The 20361-nt window shown below is 43.5% G+C and overlaps 1 protein-coding gene across 2 annotated transcripts in view; it reads left to right on the top strand.

Annotated features, from left to right (window-relative positions):
* Positions 1–19916, top strand: part of LOC137431087 (ephrin-A2) — a 29709-nt gene extending 9793 nt beyond the window's left edge. The window contains exons 2-5 of one of the 2 annotated variants that reach the window (XM_068121984.2): positions 3550–3866; positions 13807–13872; positions 18272–18346; positions 18573–19916. In XM_068121984.2, the coding sequence (XP_067978085.1) occupies positions 3550–3866; positions 13807–13872; positions 18272–18346; positions 18573–18679 (565 nt within the window). In that variant the 3' untranslated portion in view covers positions 18680–19916. The remainder of the gene's footprint in view (positions 1–3549; positions 3867–13806; positions 13873–18271; positions 18347–18572) is intronic. The other variant, XM_078781387.1, reaches the window with a different exon arrangement.
* Positions 19917–20361: the final 445 nt, after the last annotated feature.

The raw sequence follows: 20361 nt of genomic DNA, 5'->3' as shown, positions 1-20361 counted from the left end.
TTTCCACACAAGTTTCCATCTGCCTTTGATGCCTTCATCCTGTCCACTATCACCTCTTTATCGGTCTTTGTCTGCTTCCTCGTTTTTCTTTTTTGATTTTGCTTTTGCGTGTTTCCAAGGTTGTTGTCGTGTGTTTGTCTCGTCTGTCTGTGTTCGCGTTTTCTCTCTTGTTCTGTGCTATACTCCAGCGAAGACTTCTCGTATCATGTTTTCCTGTGCGCCTCAAAGTTTAAAGGAACGTTTATTTTTTGAAAACGTGAAAAACAAAATATAATCTGAAATATACGAGGTGACGAATATCGATGTTAATAAGGCAATCGTGCTTTTCCTTGCCACTCGTCATCGGGGTCTGGCAGGATGGCCTAGAGGTACGCACACTCGCCTCGAAGCTGTCTCGCCTGGGTGCGATGCCCGACCCGGCTATAAACTGTCATCCCGGTGTTTCACAGGCAGCGTGATTCATCGACGTGTGTGCCGGCCCTGGGACAGACGTTACACGGCAGGTCCCATCTGCCGGCATTAGTCGGTGGACGTTAAAGGTCTCATGGTGTCCTCCACGAAGAGTAGGTGAGATATCGCCAGCACCCGGAACAAATGACAAATTCCTGCCCCAAATGCTGCTGGGAAGGCAAATGCAAACCACCCAGGATAACCATGGCCAAGAAACTGCTTAGGCAGCACCGATGCTCCGAAACGGAGCATGGGACACCAGAATGAGAGAGTCGTCACTGGAGCCACTAAGCTCGAGTCGGTGCTGCTGCGTTAGAGCAAATCTGTTTTCTTGTACTCCGAGAATACGTTCATGTGAAACTGAGTAAGAAGTGCAGCATTTTTATTTTTCCATTAGGGGGGTAGAAAAACAACAAATCTATAATTACATCGGCAACTAAGCCTAGTTACCCCCCAACCGACGTCGGAGGTGGGTGCAATGGCGGATTCACACGGGCAGGGAGTGAGAGCACCTGCTGGTTTAATCACAGCACAGCAGCACAGTCTCTTTCCCCACGGCCCCATTCCCCCATCACCACATCAACCCAAAATATCGTTCCAGCCAACATAATCCACCCTGATTCGCATCACAATTCCGAACTGCCATTTAATGGCAATGAAGTGCGATTAGAAAGTAGTTTATAAAATATTGTGACTTGCACTTCAGTGGCTTTAAAACTTTCAGGGAAAAACTTTTTTCCCGTCTTCTAGTTCTACCAAATTACATCATTGATGAGATGAGTGCTGTTGGGAAATGGTTGATAATTTCAATGGAAATTGGTAATGTTCTCGCAGTTCTACGAGGCCTATGTGGTTAATTGTTATCCTTAGTTGATTGCAGCAGCGGAAGTTACCATCTTCATGAATCATATGATCAATATCACAGTGTAGTATGATGTTCTCATTATTATTATCATCAATATTACAAATAATAACAAGAAAAAGAGCAATCAGAGATTGCAAACCCTCGCCAGGATGTATTTTCAGTGGTTTTTAAGGCGTTTGTGTTGAAACAAATATGGCGGCCGAACCACGTGACCAATGACGTCATCATTATTTTTTTTCTAAACTAATTTATTCCTAGCTTATGCCCAAGAAATTTCATCTTGATCGGATTAAGTTTGTACTTGTCGAATTATGACGTTATAATGGAGGCACCTATGACATCATCATTAACATATTTTATTCCCCATGGAGAGTTCTTTACAACGAGCCATGTATCAATTTTTTTCTATTCAGCGCTTTCCGAGATATAGAGGTGCGATTTTTCTAAGATGGCGGCCGAACCACGTGACCTATGACGTCATAATTATCATTAACAAATTCTACAGGTGGAGTTGCACCTATGGTGAAAATTTCCTGTCAGTCGGACAAACGGTTGCAGAGAAAATCATATTTATTCTGTGCGGACAAACAGACAAACAAACAGATGAAAAATCACTCATAGAGTGACACTTGGCAAAACAGAACAAAGTGGAATGGCACTCAGTGGGGCATCCTTTTGACCTCAAAAATAATTAGTGGTTGAATTCAGTGACCTGATATGCAAACCGTCTTCAAAGTTTAAGTTAATCAGATGAAAATTGACAATTTTAGAAATTCGGCCGATGTTGACCTTTTGGCCTATGTTGCCCTCAAAAATTGTTGGTGGTTGCTTTCAGTAAGGTGGTATGAAAATCCTTTTTAAATATCAAGCCAATCGGATAAAAATTGACGATTTTAGAAATTTGAAATTTTTGTTGACGCTTGACCTATGGTGATCCCAAAAATAGTTGGTGGCTGAATTTAGTTTGCTGATATGTAAATCCCATTCAAATTTCAAGTGAATCGGATGAAAATTGAGGATTTTAGAAATTTGAAATTGTTGTTGACCTTTGGCCTATGTTGACCTTTTGGCCTATGTTGATCTCATCAATAGTTGGTGGTTGAATTCAGTTCACCGATATGTAAATCCTATTCAAATTTCAAGTCAATCGGATGAAAATTGAAAATTTTAGAAATTTGAAATGGTTGTTGACCTTTGGCCTATGTTGACCTCTTGGCCGATGCTGATCTCAAAAATAGTTGGTGGTTGCTTTCAGTAAGGTGATATGAAAATCCTTTTCAAATTTCAAGCCAATTGGATGAAAATTGACGATTTTAGAAAATTGAAATTGTTGTTCACCTTTCACCTATGGTGATCCCAAAAATAGTTGGTGGTTGAATTAATTTGCTGATATGTAAATCCCATTCAAATTTCAAGTGAATCGGATGAAAATTGAGGATTTTAGAAATTTTAAATTGTTGTTGACCTTTGGCCTATGTTGACCTTTTGGCCTATGCAGATCTCAAAAATAGTTGGTGGTTGAATTCAGTGTGCTGATATGTAAATCCCATTCAAATTTCAAGTCAATCGGAAGAAAATTGAGGATTTTAGAAATTTGAAATGGTTGTTGACTATTGGCCTATGTTGACCTTTTGGCCTATGCTGATCTCAAAAATAGTTGGTGGTTGAATTCTGTTCGCAGATATGTATATCTTATTCAAATTTCAAGTCAATCGGATGAAAATTGAGGATTTTAGACATTCAAAAAGAGTGGTTGACCTTTAGCCTCTTTTTACCTTTTGGCCGATGTTGATCTCAAGAATACTTGGTGGTTGAATTCAGTGACCAGATATGCAAGTCCTATTTTTTTTTTTTTTTTTTTTGCCCATATGCCCATATGCATATGCCCATATGCCCATATGTTTAAAAAAAAAATTTTTGCCAAGTAACAAACAAACAAACGGACTCAAATGCAATACCCTCTCCTCTGGCGAGGGTAATAATTTCTCGTCGATCTATCTGGGGCCATCCTAGAAATACTTAACAAGGTTACTATGGATAACATTTAACCGGTGTGGCAGTTTGTTGTTGTGTAGGGAATGTACTACACTCAGGACCATCCTGGTGGATATTGAGTGGCAATGACCTACATTATAAACATACAAGTCCCTGCAAGTGCATAGTTTGAGACGGTAAGAGTATTCACATGATAGTATTATTTTAACGAAAGTGTGCGTGCGTGTGTGTGTGTGCAGGCTGCTCACGAAAGACTACACGCTCACCGCCCACACAGATGACTACATGGACATATATTGTCCACATGTACCTCGGATCGCATCCGTGGGTACAACCGCACAGCCGAAGCAACCGCCTCTCACCTTCCGTCCCATCTTGCACTTGGTGGATGCTGAGGGATTCGCGCGCTGTGACCACACCCGTGGTGCCGTGCGCTGGCGCTGTGACCGACCGAAGGCGCCGGACATGCCTCTCCGATTTGCGGAGAAGTTCCAGCTCTACACACCGTTCTCCGCAGGCTACGAGTTCCTGCCTGGGAACGACTACTATTATATCTGTAAGTTCTACTTTGTTGGACAATCAATTTCGATGTGCCGATGCCAGTTCGATGCCGATGAGCATCCGATGCCGATGCCAGTTTCGACGCCGATGCCGATGCCAGTCTCCCCGATGCCAGGCTAACCCCCGCTCTAGCAGGGAACATGGCCTTAAAATGCATGTTGTGTTGTTGTTGTTGATGCCAGTTTGATAAGTTGCTTTCGGATGGGCAGCCGAGCTCGTAAAGAATGTCAAATTGATGACGAAACATGCCAGGATTCCATGGGAGACATTGGGAAACATTGGAAGTTGTTCACCCGCTCACAAAGCTGTGATAGAATCTTCTTCATTTGTGATAATCCCCGATTTTATTTCTCATGTTCATAACCTGTCTGTGTTTTCATGTCGGTTTTCTCGTTTTGTTTGCTAATCCTTCTGCGATAATCCATCCTTCTCGTGCTGGTTATCTGGTCGATCCACGGTCGTGTACTATGACTTGATCCAACTCTGACACCCTCGAATGATCAGACTGGAGTTCAGGTCACAAAGCAAAAGCAATTCCAGGGGCCTCAAGCGCGGATCGATCGGTGGCAGAATCAAGAAGGAGGGAATGAGCTCGGCCAATTGCATTTTAAGTTAAAGAACAGCTAGGAAAACAAGGCCGTTGGGCAGTACCCTTAAACAGTTCCTGTTGATGGATGACTGTGAACGACATGTTTTGACAAGGAAAATCCTGCCTCCCAGCTCTAACCCAGACCTGTCAGGCTTTAACCCTGTACGTGCGATTGTTTTCTTTCTTTTGGGCTGCACCAGAGATACGATATCGACTGTTGTTCGTGCTCTGCGGCCTTGGTTAAGGGATCAGCAAACGACCAGGTGTAACCGTCCTTATGTCTTAACGCTGAGGGTGCAATTATTTTTTTTTCCTATTCCTGTCTTTCCTCAGCCATTGGCGAAGGACTGTTTTTGAAAAGAAGTACGTTTTGGAGAGTGTACGCGTGTGGCCTTGAGCTGTGTGTGGTAGTAGTAGAGCTGTTAGCACGTGTTGCCGAAGTGTTTAAATGCAAAGGTAAGGGCATCGTGCATAGGTGTGAAGTTAGGACCGATCAAAAGGGGACAAGGCGGCACCACTTTCACAGCGGTTAAACTGATGGAGACCAGTTGCTTATAAATCATTTGATAAAAACGAACACGTTCTGCTATAAAAGTTGAAGAGGTAAGACCAACTAATGCAAAGCAGGCCACCTGGGAGCCGTACGGGTCCAGGCTTGTAGAAGAGAAAACCGCGCAAGCTCAGGCTTGGCTTTTGTTATCCCTGATGGACACAAAACATGCTCGGGCTCTGTGTCTGGCTTGACTTTGCTTTGGTATAGAATAGGAGAGTCACAGGCAGCGAGGAACTCATATCGAGCAAAAGAGACATCAAAGTCTGCCGCCTTCATGCTGTTTCCTAATTGCTGTTTGGAGCTAACAGTGTGTGAAGGATTTTAAGAGCCATCGACGTGGTCTCAGCTCGACAATTAAAAAGTTAAAACTTCGGCATTATGTTGCTTTTCTGACACTTATCTTGGAAGAGAGGGGTAATTTACTTATTTTTCCTTCATCTAATATAGTGTTCACGAGTGGAAGGATGACCCCGGGGGTAACCCGTAGTTGTGATCTCGGAAGAGTATCTTCATACTTCCCACTTAGCAGCTGTTATCAAAAGGTTTGTTACTACTTACAGTTGCAAGTGTACTTGAGTGTGTTCAGTATAATAAGAAATCGCTGCTTGCTTTAAGCAGACATTGTTATGCAGACACTTGTTTGAGCGGTTTCGACCACTTAGCTGATAATCCGGACAATTTAACCCGAGTGTTGGTTCCGACCTGACTTTCAACCGTCGTTCCGGTGCTTCACGGGCAGAGTGTCGCCATATTTTGGAGGGGCAGAGTGTCGCCATATTTTGGAGGGGCAGTGTCGCCATATTTCAGAGGGGCAGAGTGTCGCCATATTTTGGAGGGGCAGAGTGTCGCGATATTTTGGAGGGGCAGAGTGTCGCCATATTTTGGAAGGGCAGAGTGTCGCCATATTTTGGAAGGGCAGAGTGTCGCCATATTTTGGAGGGGCAGAGTGTCGCCATATTTTGGAGGGGCAGTGTCGCCATATTTCAGAGGGGCAGAGTGTCGCCATATTTTGGAGGGGCAGAGTGTCGCCATATTTTGGAGGGGCAGAGTGTCGCCATATTTTGGAGGGGTAGAGTGTCGCCATATTTCAGAGGGGCAGAGTGTCACCCTATTTTGGAGGGGCAGAGTGTCACCCTATTTTGGAGGGGCAGAGTGTCACCATATTTTGGAGGCGCAGAGTGTCGCCATATTTTGGAGGGGCAGAGTGTCAGAGTGTCGCCATATTTCAGAGGGGCAGAGTGTCACCATATTTTGGAGGGGCAGAGTGTCGCCATATTTTGGAGGGGCAGAGTGTCACCATATTTTGGAGGGGCAGACGCCATATTTTGGAGGGGCAGAGTGTCGCCATATTTCAGAGGGGCAGAGTGTCGCCATATTTCAGAGGGGCAGAGTGTCGCCATATTTCAGAGGGGCAGAGTGTCACCATATTTTGGAGGGGCAAAGTGTCGCCATATTTTGGAGGGGCAGAGTGTCGCCATATTTTGGAGGGGCAGAGTGTCGCCCTATTTTGGAGGGGCAGAGTGTCACCATATTTTGGAGGCGCAGAGTGTCGCCATATTTTGGAGGGGCAGAGTGTCACCATCTTTTGGAGGGGCAGAGTGTCGCCATATTTTGGAGGGGCAGAGTGTCACCATATTTTGGAGGGGCAGAGTGTCGCCATATTTCAGAGGGGCAGAGTCTCGCCATATTTCAGAGGGGCAGAGTGTCGCCATATTTCAGAGGGGCAGAGTGTCGCCATATTTCAGAGGGGCAGAGTGTCACCATATTTTGGAGGGGGCAGAGTGTCACCATATTTTGGAGGCACAGAGTGTCGCCATATTTTGGAGGGGGCAGAGTGTCACCATATTTCAGAGGGGCAGAGTGTCGCCATATTTTGTCGGGGCAGAGTGTCGCCATATTTTGGAGGGGCAGAGTGTCGCCATATTTTGGAGGAACATCGAGTCGGATGAGCCACTTCCTAGTATTCTCTCGTGGACGACAAAATACCTCATGACGTCTCTCGGTTCACTAGGACGTAGTGTGCCGGCAGCCTGGCCGAATTCCAGATCTGTGCCTAATACCTCAGTGATGATGCAACGAACGAGCGGAATGGTAATTGAATCCCAGTCCAATATGCAATCGCTCGATAATGATCATATCCATTGGGTGTTTCTACATGAGCATTCCGTGCTCTTACATTCCTAGCATCTCCATGCCCCTCGCCGTACAATATCAATCGTCTCCGTTGCTTACCCGTACCGCTCTCCCATCCTCTTACCGACTCCCCATGGCAGGCAGTGACGAGGAAGGCAGTTTTCGATAAAGAACTAGTGCGGAAACGGGAAACGAATTGTGTTTTCTCAGGCGTAAAATCTTCCCCACAACGCTCTTGTACCCTGAGATTAATTTTCTTCCAGTGGGTTCAGTGTTCTTTAGCCCTAGATTTGTGAATTTCATCACGGTTAGTGATATTCAGCACCTGAAAAAAAGTTACCACCTGGACCTTTTCAAAGCAGAATTTAGAACTTGGGCTTTGTCAGGATAAGGACAAAGTAATCTTCTCAACTTAGCCACAGTGTCAAGATGTCTCTTCAGTCTGCACAAAATTGGAACGGTCAACAAAACATCCTCTCAGAAGGATGGTAACTCCTTGGTGCCGCACTCTACCCGCAGAGGCTGTTAGAGGATCGAAAGACGACTCGCCGCTGACGGATCAACAACCATCGGCCCACAAACTGAGCTATCCTGCGGCTCGAAGCCAGAGATAAAGAAAAATGTAATGAGAACAGAAATAATACATAGTGCCAAAAACGTTGCCAGAGAGAAACGTAATCTTGTAGAAGCAAGCAGTGCTAACCACAAGCCCACCCTTCCCCTCCAGCTTAGCTCCCCTGTGAATCCATCAGGAATTTTTGAGTGAATCGCATTGCTGACCCCGGAATATTTGCGCATCATGTAACATAAGGAAAGAACTGAGTCCAGCGTTGTTAATTGTCTTGTTTCCTGTCCTGTTTCTCAGCCGTCCCACTTCTTTGTACCCTCATCTCACGCCCAGCTCTCTTCCCTTGCCAGACCCCTTCCCTCCCCCGCATACTCCAATCTTGCTCCCCGACTCCCAACCTCCTCTCCCTCGGACTCTCCTTTCTCCCAACTTTAATCTCCTCCCAAGACAGGGAATGCAAGCAAAAACTTTGCCAACGATGCTAATCCATCACTGGAGCGAAGAGGTCAAACGAGAAATATTTAAATTATCATCAAACTTGGCCTGTGTAACTGGTCAAATGCATTTGTCTCATTTTTGTAATGAAGATTTGTATAAATGTGCATTTGTTTCAATTCAGATCTTGTAATCATCAAATTAAGATAATTTCTGAAATTCATGACATTCACGTTCCTCGAATGGTTTTTATTCATTGATGGCTCGCTGTCGCAGCTGGGATTCAAACAAGAACAAAGGTCTCTCTTTAGGTTGGGGCCAAGAGGGATAATCCTGTTGTGGGCAGAAAAGGCCGCTGCAAGCCAAGAATAACAGGTTGGAAAATGTTGAAACAAAACTTTCACTTTTCATTTCTGCTTTAACATCAAAAGTTTGTGTTAGAAAACCAACCCAGCTTATTTCTCGGTCGGTGCACACAGCACCCCAGACGAGTCGGAGACTTTTAACTCTCAACATACACCCCCTCCTACTCTCTTGTGATTCATCTCTCTCTGTCTGTCTGTCTGTCTGTCTGTCTGTCTGTCTCACTGATCATGACACATTCAAGATGAATCCATTATGAAGCAGTAATTTGGTTTCCAAACCACCATGCCTTCATGCCCATTGTTCTTCAGCTTTAAAAAAAAAATATTATTAAACCAAACTCGGTGGCGTAATCATGGTTGGAGCGTCTGCTCTGAATCTGGGATGTCTGCGGTTCGAACTACGGCCAAGTTTACCAAAGACTTTAAAATGTATGTGCTGCTTCCTTGCTTCATGCTCAGCGTTTCAAAAGGATAGAGCACGGACAAACAATCACAAGTTTGCAACCATTGTGCAGGCTTGATCGGCCTAATGTTTTCCTCCTGTGTTGAAGTTCCTCATAAGTGAACTCATATTATTTCTGTTATTATTATGATTACTCCAATGTATTTTGTGGCATATTTTTATCGGAGATCGCAAAGCAGGCCTGGAAGAACTTCACAGGATTCTCCCAATTCTAATGATCTAATGCAGAACCTCCAATGGCTAGGCCGCCATCTTGGAGTTGTGAAAAAAATAATCACAGATCATCTTCTGCAGAATCACAGAACTGATCGATACAAAACATCAGGTATATCATCGATGGACTGAGGCGCTAAACATGTGTGAAGGAGAAGAATCTCTGTGAAGTAAAATGGCCGGAACAGACCAATCACAATTGGCCATTGTTGACATTGAGAAATGTATGGATTTTAATGGAGAAATTGGTATACATAGGGAATAGTATATGCTGGTGTACAGATGTTATGCCTGGGCTGTAGCGATTATGATTTGAATACTCCTGACCATATACCCTGAATAGATCCATCACAACCAAGATGGCGTCCATAGCAACTGGAACACTAATGCCTCTTTCAACAACAAAAAGAGCTTTTAAGTTTGTAGTTATCTTCGTTTCAAAAATGTTACATTTGACGGAGTCTTGTGGCTCCTTCATTCAACTCTTGGTGACACTGCTTGGAAGCTTTGATCGTTGCTCGTGACTGCAATTACTTACTGGGGTTGATATCGAGTCAGTTTGCTGGATTTTGTTTTCTTTTTATCCTGTCACTATGTACATCTACAGTCTCCCAGAAGTACTCGTACTTAGCTCATATATTTATTTTAATTTGCATCTATGTCGGAGTGCGCTCTGTCTTTAAAGGTAGGCAGGCATTCGCCGACGATTGCATATGTTTCTCACCAAACATGCTGAACCCAACACAGCTGGTCGAAGAAGGGTTGTTGATGGAAACTTTGACAAGGTGTTGTGAAAAGTACACCAATCTTTTTTGTGGTGGTTCATGCTGAAGGTTTGCAGATATCTGTCTTATATTCACAATCGTATCACTACCTCTCATGTGCAAAGTGAAAAGTGGGGTTAAACAATTGGTACGCTTTGTCTGTCTGTCTGTCTGTCCTTCTGCCTCCAAACATCAGTTTATGAGCGAGGAACTCGTTAAGTTAAATTGAATGTTATATTTTGAAAATGAATTGGAACACAAATCTGAAGTTTAGCAGTACTTTGGCTCTCAATTAATCGCGATCACACGTACGCAGAGAGGAATGAGATAATCATTTGTACTCTGTCTACCTGTCTGGAAGTCAAACAAAATTGAAAATCATTCCAAACAGGACACTTACTGTTATAAAGTTATAAAGGACACAAACAACGGGCATGGATTACTAACGTAACGTGTTAAATAAGGTGGTGTAAAAGAAGCTGCATCAACAGCGGTAAACTCTCAAAAAATGGTTTTTCTACTAACTTTAAAATCTTTATTTTATTTCTATTGAACTCTATACTAGAACACTGTAGAACACAAATTGCCTTTTTGGCACTTTCAAAAACCTCTCTTTTAGCAGTTGCCATTGCTCTTTAACGGCCACTATTATCCCACCTTGTGGGGTCAGCCGGGCGAAGCTTGGCCCAAGTGTTTCACGAACCGACCTGGCCAGGCCTGACATTCGCCTAGTTAGGGCAGGAATTTGGAACTTGCCCATGGTGCCGGTGATACTCGCCTACTCTTTGCGAAGGGCACCATGGGATCTTTAACGCCCACCAACCCATGCTGGCAGACGGGACTCCTGGGTTTAACGTTCATCCGAGGGACGGCACACGCATTGATGAATCGGCTGCCTGTGAAACACCGAACTGACAGTTTATAGCTGGGTCGGGATTCAAACCCACATTAGACAGCTTAGAGGTGAATTCTCATTTAGAGGTACTTTGACAAAATATTACAGCATTTTACATCATCTTGAGCAATTTTTAGCTCTTACACGGGCCTCGACTGAGTGTACAAAACAAAACCAATTGCCGCATGTCTTTTTTTTTCCAAAGACTGTCCGGGTAAGGTGCTCTGCGAGCTCTAGTATTGAAGAAGCTTTGTTTTGAAACGGCTGTCTCTCACTTGTTGACTTTCCTTGTTATCCCACAAGACCATAAATCTTCATTGTCATTGGTCGTTTACCCATTGCCTAAATTTCTTTCTACTCTGTCTTATCTATCATTCAAACATATAACTTCAGTGGTTTGCGAAAACAGATGTAAATATTTTACTAGTTTCATTGACTCAAAATAATTGTACACCGCTCCTTTCCTATGCCATCTCTAGGCATTGCAAAACGTCATTGCTGGGCACCGAAGGGGGCTCGGCAGGGACGCACGCTGAAAGGGAGTACTCAGTTTTCACTCTGGTTGTTTGTTTGTTTGTTTGTTTGTCCGGGCAATATCTCGGCCATCTTTTGAGCTAGGAAGCTGGAATTTCGGCACAATAGTGAGCAAGTCCTTTGTTAAAAACGGTATTTTTGTTTTTTGATTAATCAATTAATTGAGGAGTTATTTAATTATTACCGATTAATTAAGTTACTTGATCCCTGGTGTTGGGCTAGCGGCTAGGGTGCCGGCTTTAGGATACCAAGGAATCCTGGGTTCGAATCCCGGTCGATCGCTGAATTAACGCCAGGGGGGTTGACTCAGCCTGTCATTCCTTCCGAGGTCGGCTAATTGAGTACCAGTTCACTGGTAATTCCCTGTTTGTCGTTAAAGGCGGCAAAAAGGGTTGGCGTCAGGAAGGGCATCCGGCCATAAAACATTGCTTCAAATAGGGGACCGAAAAACAACAACAACCACGGTTCCCGAAAAAGGCCAACCCCCGCTTTGCGGGGAAAAATGGCCTCTAAAGGTGGTTTTTTTAAATTAAGTACTTATTTAATTAATCAAATTTCCTTTCTCTTCTGACCATTAACTCAGGCACCTTTTGAGTTAGGAAGCTGATATTTGGACATGCCAATGACCAGGTGATTTGGCTGCAAAGGATATTTTTGATTTATTAATTAATCAATGATCAATTAATCGATTAATTATTCGATTAATTCCTAAAATAAAAAAAAATTTTCAGTTACAGATTCTGATGAAATGGTGGTGTTCTGTGACCGAATTGATTAATAATTAAATTTTTTAATGATTATTATATATTTATTTTCATTATTAATCATTTATTTATTTTCTTTCTCATTTGGCCAATATCTCAGGCACCTTTTGAGCTGGGAAGATAATATTTGGACATGACAGTGACCAAGTGATGTGGCTATCAAGGATATTTTTGATTTATTGATTAATCATTTAATCGATTAATTATTTATTGATTAATCAATTAATTATTTAAAATTTTATTAATGACTTATTTAATTAAATTTCTAAAAGATACATCTTCGGATGAAGCACTAGTGGTTTAGTTATGCTATTAGCCAATTGATTAAGAAAATATTTTGTGATAGTCTTTTATTGATTTTAATTATACAATTAATCAATCAATTAGTGTACACCTCTCCCTCCCAATGCAGCCTCTATGAGCTGCACTGCGGTATTGCCGGGCGCCCGAGGAGCCCCAGCAATGCCGCGCTGTAGGATATTTAATTATTTGGCATGGGGGCGGTGTACTTTGAATGTATCTGTACTTGTTCGTTTCTTTTTTTTTGGTCCATGCCGTGCATATTGGTTCTTTTGTGTAAGATCCCAATTTTGGAATCTCTCCCTGTATTTTTGTTCCATGTGATATCACAGGTTTTCCACACTCTGTCCAAATCAATGAAACTTCTCGCATTGAAAAATCATCCCAACCTTTCCTAAAAATACAGCAGTAGATTGTTTGTTTGTACACTTGTAGTCGCTGTTGGTGTCTTGTCATCGCCGAATACTGTCAATGTTTCATGAAAAATTACTCATCTTACTAAAAAGCCCAAGTAGAAGGCCAAGAATGGAGTGCTATGTACTGAGAGATAGCAGGAAAGACTGGAAAGGCAAAGACCCAACAACTCCCTTCCCCCTTGCCATTCCCTTCCTTTTCCACATCACCACTGTATTCCATAAAAGTCAAATCAAAGGTCACTATGCGATTATCATTATCATGTACCATGCCCTATGCAGAACATTGGTGCTGCCGAAGCAGTTTCTTGGCAAGGGTTACACTGGGTGGTTTGCCATTGCCTTCCCAGTGGTAGTCAGTGCAGGAATTTGTAATTTTTTCATTGTGCTGGCGATAGCTCTCCTACTCTTCACGAAAGACACCGTGGGCTCTTTAACTGTCGACCAACGAGCACCGGCAGATGGACGCCCATTTTAACGCGAGAGGCGAGTGTGCACGCATCTAGGGCTCGGGGTCATCTTCCCACCCCAATGTGATAAGCAAGGGAATGAACAGACAGGAAAAAGAGGAGAGGTAGCGGAGGAAACACAGCGACCTGCAAGTACGATGGTTGGGTTAGGTAGGATTGTTGGGGTAAAATGATGAAGGGATGCGGAATGACAGGAGAGATAGTGGTGCTTGTAGTCGTTGAGGGAAGAGTGATTGAAGTGCTTCTGGAACATCCTTTCAATCCCTCGATTTCCAAGCAGCTCAACATCAACACCTCAACACCTCTCACCTGTTTCACTTGTCTATTGTAATACCCGGAGCTTATTGATGTTCATGCGGTGCCTTAAGGTCCCATTCATGATCTTACATTTTATAATAATTATTTTCAGAATTATTTTTGTAATATAACGAAACCTTTGAAAGCCTATTGAGTCCTGTCCTTTTTTTGTCTTTCAGCAACGCCCCTGTTAGACAACGACAAGAAGTGTTACCGTCTGCATGTCTACATCTGTTGCTCAAAAGGTAATAATACATTCAAAGCACCAGTTCACATTTTTACTCACTTTTACACCGGCCAAGGTTCCTTAAACATGAAAAATGTTTTATCGCACAAAAAATATCAATACCCAAGTACAATAAGAGAGAGAGCAATGTGTTCCAGTCATAATCAGATCAGAAAATATTATTGTTCTCTTCATGCTGGGAATAGTGTTCTTGTAGGTCAGGTGGCACTTTTGTTGCTGTTTTTTTAAAAATGTCTTTCGGTGTTTATTTCCTTTTATCATTACTAGGGCATGCCCGTACTATATCTATATCTAAAATTATATCCCCCCCCTCTATTTACATGAAATGGTTTGGTCCAAAGCGAACGGCTTGCGAGTGGTGACAATCCCCCCCCTCTATTTACATGCAATGGTTTGGTCCAAAGCGAACGGCTTCCGGAGTTTGGTAAAGAAATCGCCATCGCGTGCACAAACGCGCAGGAAAGCGAATGAATCGCAAATTCGTTTTTATTAGTTGTAAAACATAGTTTAACGCCAACATAGTTTGCAAACGTGAAATAAATGAATACGCTCTCAAATGTGCCATCCGAGGCAGAGTGTGCCCGCCACGTTCGGCACACGCGATCGTTCGCTGCTCTCTGATTGGTTGAATCGTTTTTTGGACATAGCTCGGTAAGTAATTGTCCGATTAATATGAAACCTTGAAAAGGCACATCCTCGGGTCCCCAGCAATATACCTGGCAAGTTAAAAGTATATCGGACCCGTGGTTGTCGAGAAACAGCGGTCACAGACAAACGTACAGACAGAGATTACTGGAATTATAGATAGACTAGGGCATTGCCCGTACTATATCTATATCTAAAATTATATCCCCCCCCCTCTATTTACATGAAATGGTTTGGTCCAAAGCGAACGGCTTCCGGAGTTTGGTAAAGAAATCGCCATCGCGTGCACAAACGCGCAGGAAAGCGAATGAATCGCAAATTCGTTTTTATTAGTTTTAAAACATAGTTTAACGCCAACATAGTTTGCAAACGTGAAATAAATGAATACGCTCTCAAATGTGCCATCCGAGGCAGAGTGTGTCCGCCACGTTCGGCACACGCGATAGTTCGCTGCTCTCTGATTGGTTGAATCGTTTTTTGGACATAGCTCGGTAAGTAATTGTCCGATTAATATGAAACCTTGAAAAGGCACATCCTCGGGTCCCCAGCAATATACCTGGCAAGTTAAAAGTATATCGGACCCGTGGTTGTCGAGAAACAGCGGTCACAGACAAACAAACGTACAAACGTACAAACAAACAGAGATTACTGGAATTATAGATAGATTACCCTCGCCAGAGGAGAGCGGATTGCATTTGAGTTCGTTTGTCTGTCCTCACAGAATAAATGATTTTCTCTGCAACCGTTGGTTCGATTGACAGGAAATTTTCACCATGGGTGCAACTACACCTGTATAATTTTTTAATGATAATTATGACGTCATAGGTCACGTGGTTCGGCCGCCATCTTGGAAAAAAATCGAAAAAAGTTGCACCTCCATATCCCCGAAAGCGCTGAATATAAAAAAGAACTCTCCATGGGGAATAAAATATGTTAATGAAGATGCCATAGGTGCCTCCATTATGACGTCATAATTCGACAAGTACAAAACTTCATCCTATCAAGATGAAATTTCTTGAGCGCCATGTCGGCATAAACTGGTGGAGAAAAAAAAATGATGACGTCATCGGTCACGTGGTTCGGCCGCCATATTTGTTTTAACACAAAAGTCTTAAAAACCACTGAAAATACATCCTGGCGAGGGTTTGCAATCTCTGATTGCTCTTTTTCTTGTTCTATCTGCGGAAATGTGAGAATTAATGATTCCTTAAGCGTAAGCCAGCGTGACAGGTTATTGGTACTTTAATGGCGATTAGAACAGTTAGCCGAGGGCTCGAATGAAACCTGAATAAAACACCCCCCAGGTATCTCGTCTTCATCTGGATGCCATGGATTTGGGAGACACAATTTGAAGACACCATGTGTTGGTGTTTTAATGATGAGTCTTGCGTATTCCACTTCAATGTAATGAAGTAATTTGAAAACGAACTCGATGTTAGGAAATGTTATCGAGCATCAAACGAACGGGTCTTAAAGGTACGGTCCCCTCTCCACTGGGTGCCAAAAGGAATGTCTTACCACTGCAGAACAAAGACAAACAGATATGCACAAACAGATACCACTTAAAAGGTAGACGGAGAGCAAATTAGGAAAAAAAAGAAATGCTTGCTGAATTTCAGAAGATCCAGCGATCGTGCAACTTGCACTACTTTGTAATGATGCGATATGTTTCGAATTCAGAAGCACAGGCAAATAAACAAAAAACTTTTACACACTGGAGTCGTTGTGGGAGGGTTAAGAAGCAGGATGGAGGTAGAGGATAGTGGGCCTTCCCTCAATTTGAGGCGCCGTGGACTGGCGTGATGCCCGTCGTGCGGGCAGTATCTCGTCAGTGGGCATGACCAGAACTTGGCAGGAGTGGAGGTCAGATTCAGTCCGGCGTAACTTTGAAATATGTGGCTGACACAGTCTTGGTCAGGACTGTTGTAGCTGGTGCGGGTGTGGATATGGGATCACAAAGGAAAGTTATATTGACAAAATGGTTGTGGACGGATTTGGACGAAATTTGGCGGAGAGGTAGTGTATTTGACAAGGAAGAATTGATTCAATTTTGGTGAAGATCTGAATATGGATTCGGATACGAGAATTATTTAATTTTTAAGTGATTCTTCACCAGTTGAGAGATTGGGTGAAAAGCGATATAACATGATATTTTTAAAAGTTGTGGACGAGTTGGTTTGGTGACAAGACCAAGCCGATTAGACCTTGATTCAAGTCCGAATCAAGATCTGGCCTATCATTGGGATACAAAACATAAACTGCGCAGCCTGGCGGAGGTATGCGCTCTACCAAGTGCCGTTCTAGTTTGTGATTGGAACGACGCTGTGCGGAATGAAAATATAGAGAGTTTAAAGCAGAATGAGGAAATGACGTAAGGGTTTCCATCGGTGACATTCGCACATTCCCCATTTGCAGTTTCGCCATTGACTGTATATAGCAACATTCAGACCGGGTACGGTGTTTGTCCAAGTCCTTCACGAACCTGCTGTCCATGCCTGACATTCGACTGAGGGTGGCACAGGAATGTCGAATTTATTGGTTCATTATTTGCCATTCGCCGTTTTACCCAAGTCATTCACGAACCGGCTGTCCATGCATGGTCAAAAAAAATTAATACTTACATTATTTGCTAACTGGTAACTGGTATCCCCACCCAGGTCATACTATTCTCTTCAACTAGAGTATAAAACAACCCCAGCTACGCCTTTGTTGGACTATCGGTCTTGTTTGTAGTATACAGTATATTTATGTCATCCATCTAAAGAAGTAATTTTATTAATCAAACATTTGCCTTTCCATCAATGAATTTCCACCTTGTAAGGGAACTCAAATGAAAGAGAAAGTAGAGCAAAAAATTAGTGAATGGACCGGAAATTGGTCGGTCATATTATTAGTTTTGACAGGTCACGTCAAAGGATGAATCAAGTGGGAGCAGCCTCAACCAAAATCAAGTTCTTCAATGTCGGGAGACACCGGCAAGCCAGCAAAAAATAAAGTGAAAGCTAAGATGCAGGCTTGGAGTGAAACAGATGTCTAGTCCGGAGCCCAAACCCAAATCCTTCAGGCCTCTCGTGCAGCATGCAGCTGTTTCTGCTTGGCGCTGCTGTACCCATTTGCTTGCGAGCGTTATTAGTGTCACCATATGTTATTATCATTGTTGGCCGCTGGTTATGTTTGTATCAATGTTCTTGTTTTGGTTAATACCAAAGGCGAACAGAAAAACCATTTTTTCCATATCGTGTCGCGCTTTGCTGCAGACATTCCATGCATTGTCCGATAATTGTACTGAGGTACAGCAAATCATCCCCATCATAGAATGCGGACTTCCTTACGGCCATGTTTTTATCACCATCTGTTCCCTCACTCTCCTTTCTGCCCCTCATTCCCACTCCCGGCTTCCTTCCTCACTTCTCTTACTCACATCATCTCTCTGGGCCAATTCTGCTACGTTAACATTTTTTGAGGCTGAATACTGTAGCTAGTTATCAGTCATTGTTATCTTTTGAACTGAAAACTGTAGAGCAAATCCCCAGATTGATGTCGCTATCGCTTACCGTGCAATAAAACCAGATTATAACTTGATCAATATTGCTCCAAATGCCAATCTTAAAGCAAAACAATTTGTTTGTGCAAATCCCGTAAGCTGCGCAGAGAGCCTTGCTGCTTCTGGCTTGATTTGACATCACATGCACTAACCTATAGCATGGCCTTACCCCGCCCGCCTGCTCTAACCACATGGCTGCGTGGCTCAGATGACGAAAAACCGGGCAGTACTACACACGGTGACCTGCAAGATCCGGACAAGCGGCCATCTAGTTCGCATAAAGGTGGGTAGTGTAGTGCGGTGCAATGATTTAGAGAGGAAGGTGGGAGGGACGGGAGAGGAAAGTGGGTTTGAGTTATCATGAAAGTAAACCACAAGATTTTGGGATTGATGGTTTCATTTGACTTTGGATGTGGGGAAACTGCAAGAACTTCAATGAACCTGTGCTGAAAATGATCACATGTTGAGTGAGCTTTCTTGTTTTTGCTTCCTTTCGTTTATCCCTTCAGGCGGCATGGCGAGAGTGAGCGACGCCTCCTCTTTGTGCCGGCCCCCGGCGATGCTGACATTGGCCGCCATGGCAGTGACATTTTGGCTCTGGAGGAGCATGGCGTAGCAACAATGGAGAAACTGGAGGAACTACTTTACGAGATAGGGCTTGAGCTGGCCACATCAAGTGCCGATGGAGCAACAGCAAATATTGGAACTTCATTAAGAAATGAGAAATTACTGCAACCGAGGAAATGGCATCAGCAACAACAGAGATGGTATTAAGGAAGAATATCGTTATTCTAGCCAGTGTTTTCCTATGCTGAGACTCCGACGAAGGCCTTTAAGGCCGCGGGTTGGCCCGAGTAATGACTGTGGAGAAGCACAAGGGTACAAACACCTCAGAGCATTTTGTTATCAGGTGTACCCATGAAGCAATTTAAATCACCCACTTGCTTCCACCTCAAAGGCAGCCACAAGATGTGCAGCCGAGTAGGCCATTAAAGCCCGGGGCCCTGTTCTTTTAGCTCAGCCCACTCACACTTTGCTCGCTACCTTCAGCAGACAAGAAACACCGAAAGGGCTTGCTGCTTCGGCAGCATTGTACGTTAAAGAAAAAGCACAAGTGTGATTATAAAACCCATCAAGAAAGAGAGCTCCGGTTATCGTTGTGCAGCAGAGACTTGAGGACCTTTCGGTGCACGAGGAAAGTGTAGCATGCAGATGGACAGTTCTATCACATCCATTTTGCGGACATTTTAGGCCTGTCAACTTTACACCACGAGATTCACCGTTCTGGTTCATTGGTTGATTCCCTGGAGTTGGGTTGGACTCACACTTAGGATCTTCAGACATTAGTTGTGGACGCCCGACATGGTTCGACACCAAGTATACACTACCACAATGTTTTATATTTTGCAGTAAGTTTGTCAAATTTTACTGTTGCTTTACCGTGTACCATCAAACTGTGAAAAGCTTTTCATTGCTGATGTAAATGACATCATTACCGAAGTGGCATTCGAAGAGCGAAAGAGCATTAATTTTATCGTCAACGTTCAATTCATTTCCCAAGCAAATTGTGCCCCGGTCAGGCCTAACCGTTGCATCTCACCGCCCGATAACTCCCATTCTTCAGCACCCGATATACCGCTTCTGTGATGATGTCATGTGGGAGCGGCTCACCGATAGGTGTAAGGGGGAGGTTACGTGGGGGAATGGTGGTTCGGTCGGGCCGCGAGCGGTCGAGCGAGCGGGGCCTTTTTCAAGGCGTAAAATTGGAAATGCAAGAGGCTCGAGCGAGCACGATGAACAAAGCTGTAAATATGAATAAATGGGAACGGAGATGCGAAAGCTGCGAGAAAGAATTGTGTGTGCACGCGTGTTTATTAAATATTTCCAGTAGCGGTACATCAATTTGACAAAATACCAAAAGGTCGGGGGGAAATTATAGAGGCAGTTGTCGCACCATAATTTGTGATTTCACCCCCTAAGGATGTGGATAAGGTGATGCTGGTGGAATATTCAGTTGAATTGACCACATTTGTTATCGCAACCGTCGGTGTATGTACCCTTTACTCATGGGTCCCGCGGGATCGAAACCCAAAGGCACTATGGGTATAAACATGGCTGAACACCACTTCACGTGCATAACCATTTAAAATGCAATGCAGGAAGGGTATGTTTTACCGCAAAGCATCGGTGTTTTGATGGTCCCAACGGATGCTACCGGGCGATAGGAGCAGGTCAACCGCCGACGGAAGTGAGGTGCTCCTGGCATTTTGAGGAGCATCGGCATTTCGACATTGCAAA

Source organism: Myxine glutinosa, chromosome 7 (genome assembly GCF_964187855.1).
Source record: "Myxine glutinosa chromosome 7, kmMyxGlut1.1, whole genome shotgun sequence".
Lineage (NCBI taxonomy): Eukaryota > Metazoa > Chordata > Myxini > Myxiniformes > Myxinidae > Myxine > Myxine glutinosa.
The sequence above is the reverse complement of the archived record's forward strand: the minus strand, read 5'-3'. Positions and strand labels throughout refer to the sequence as shown.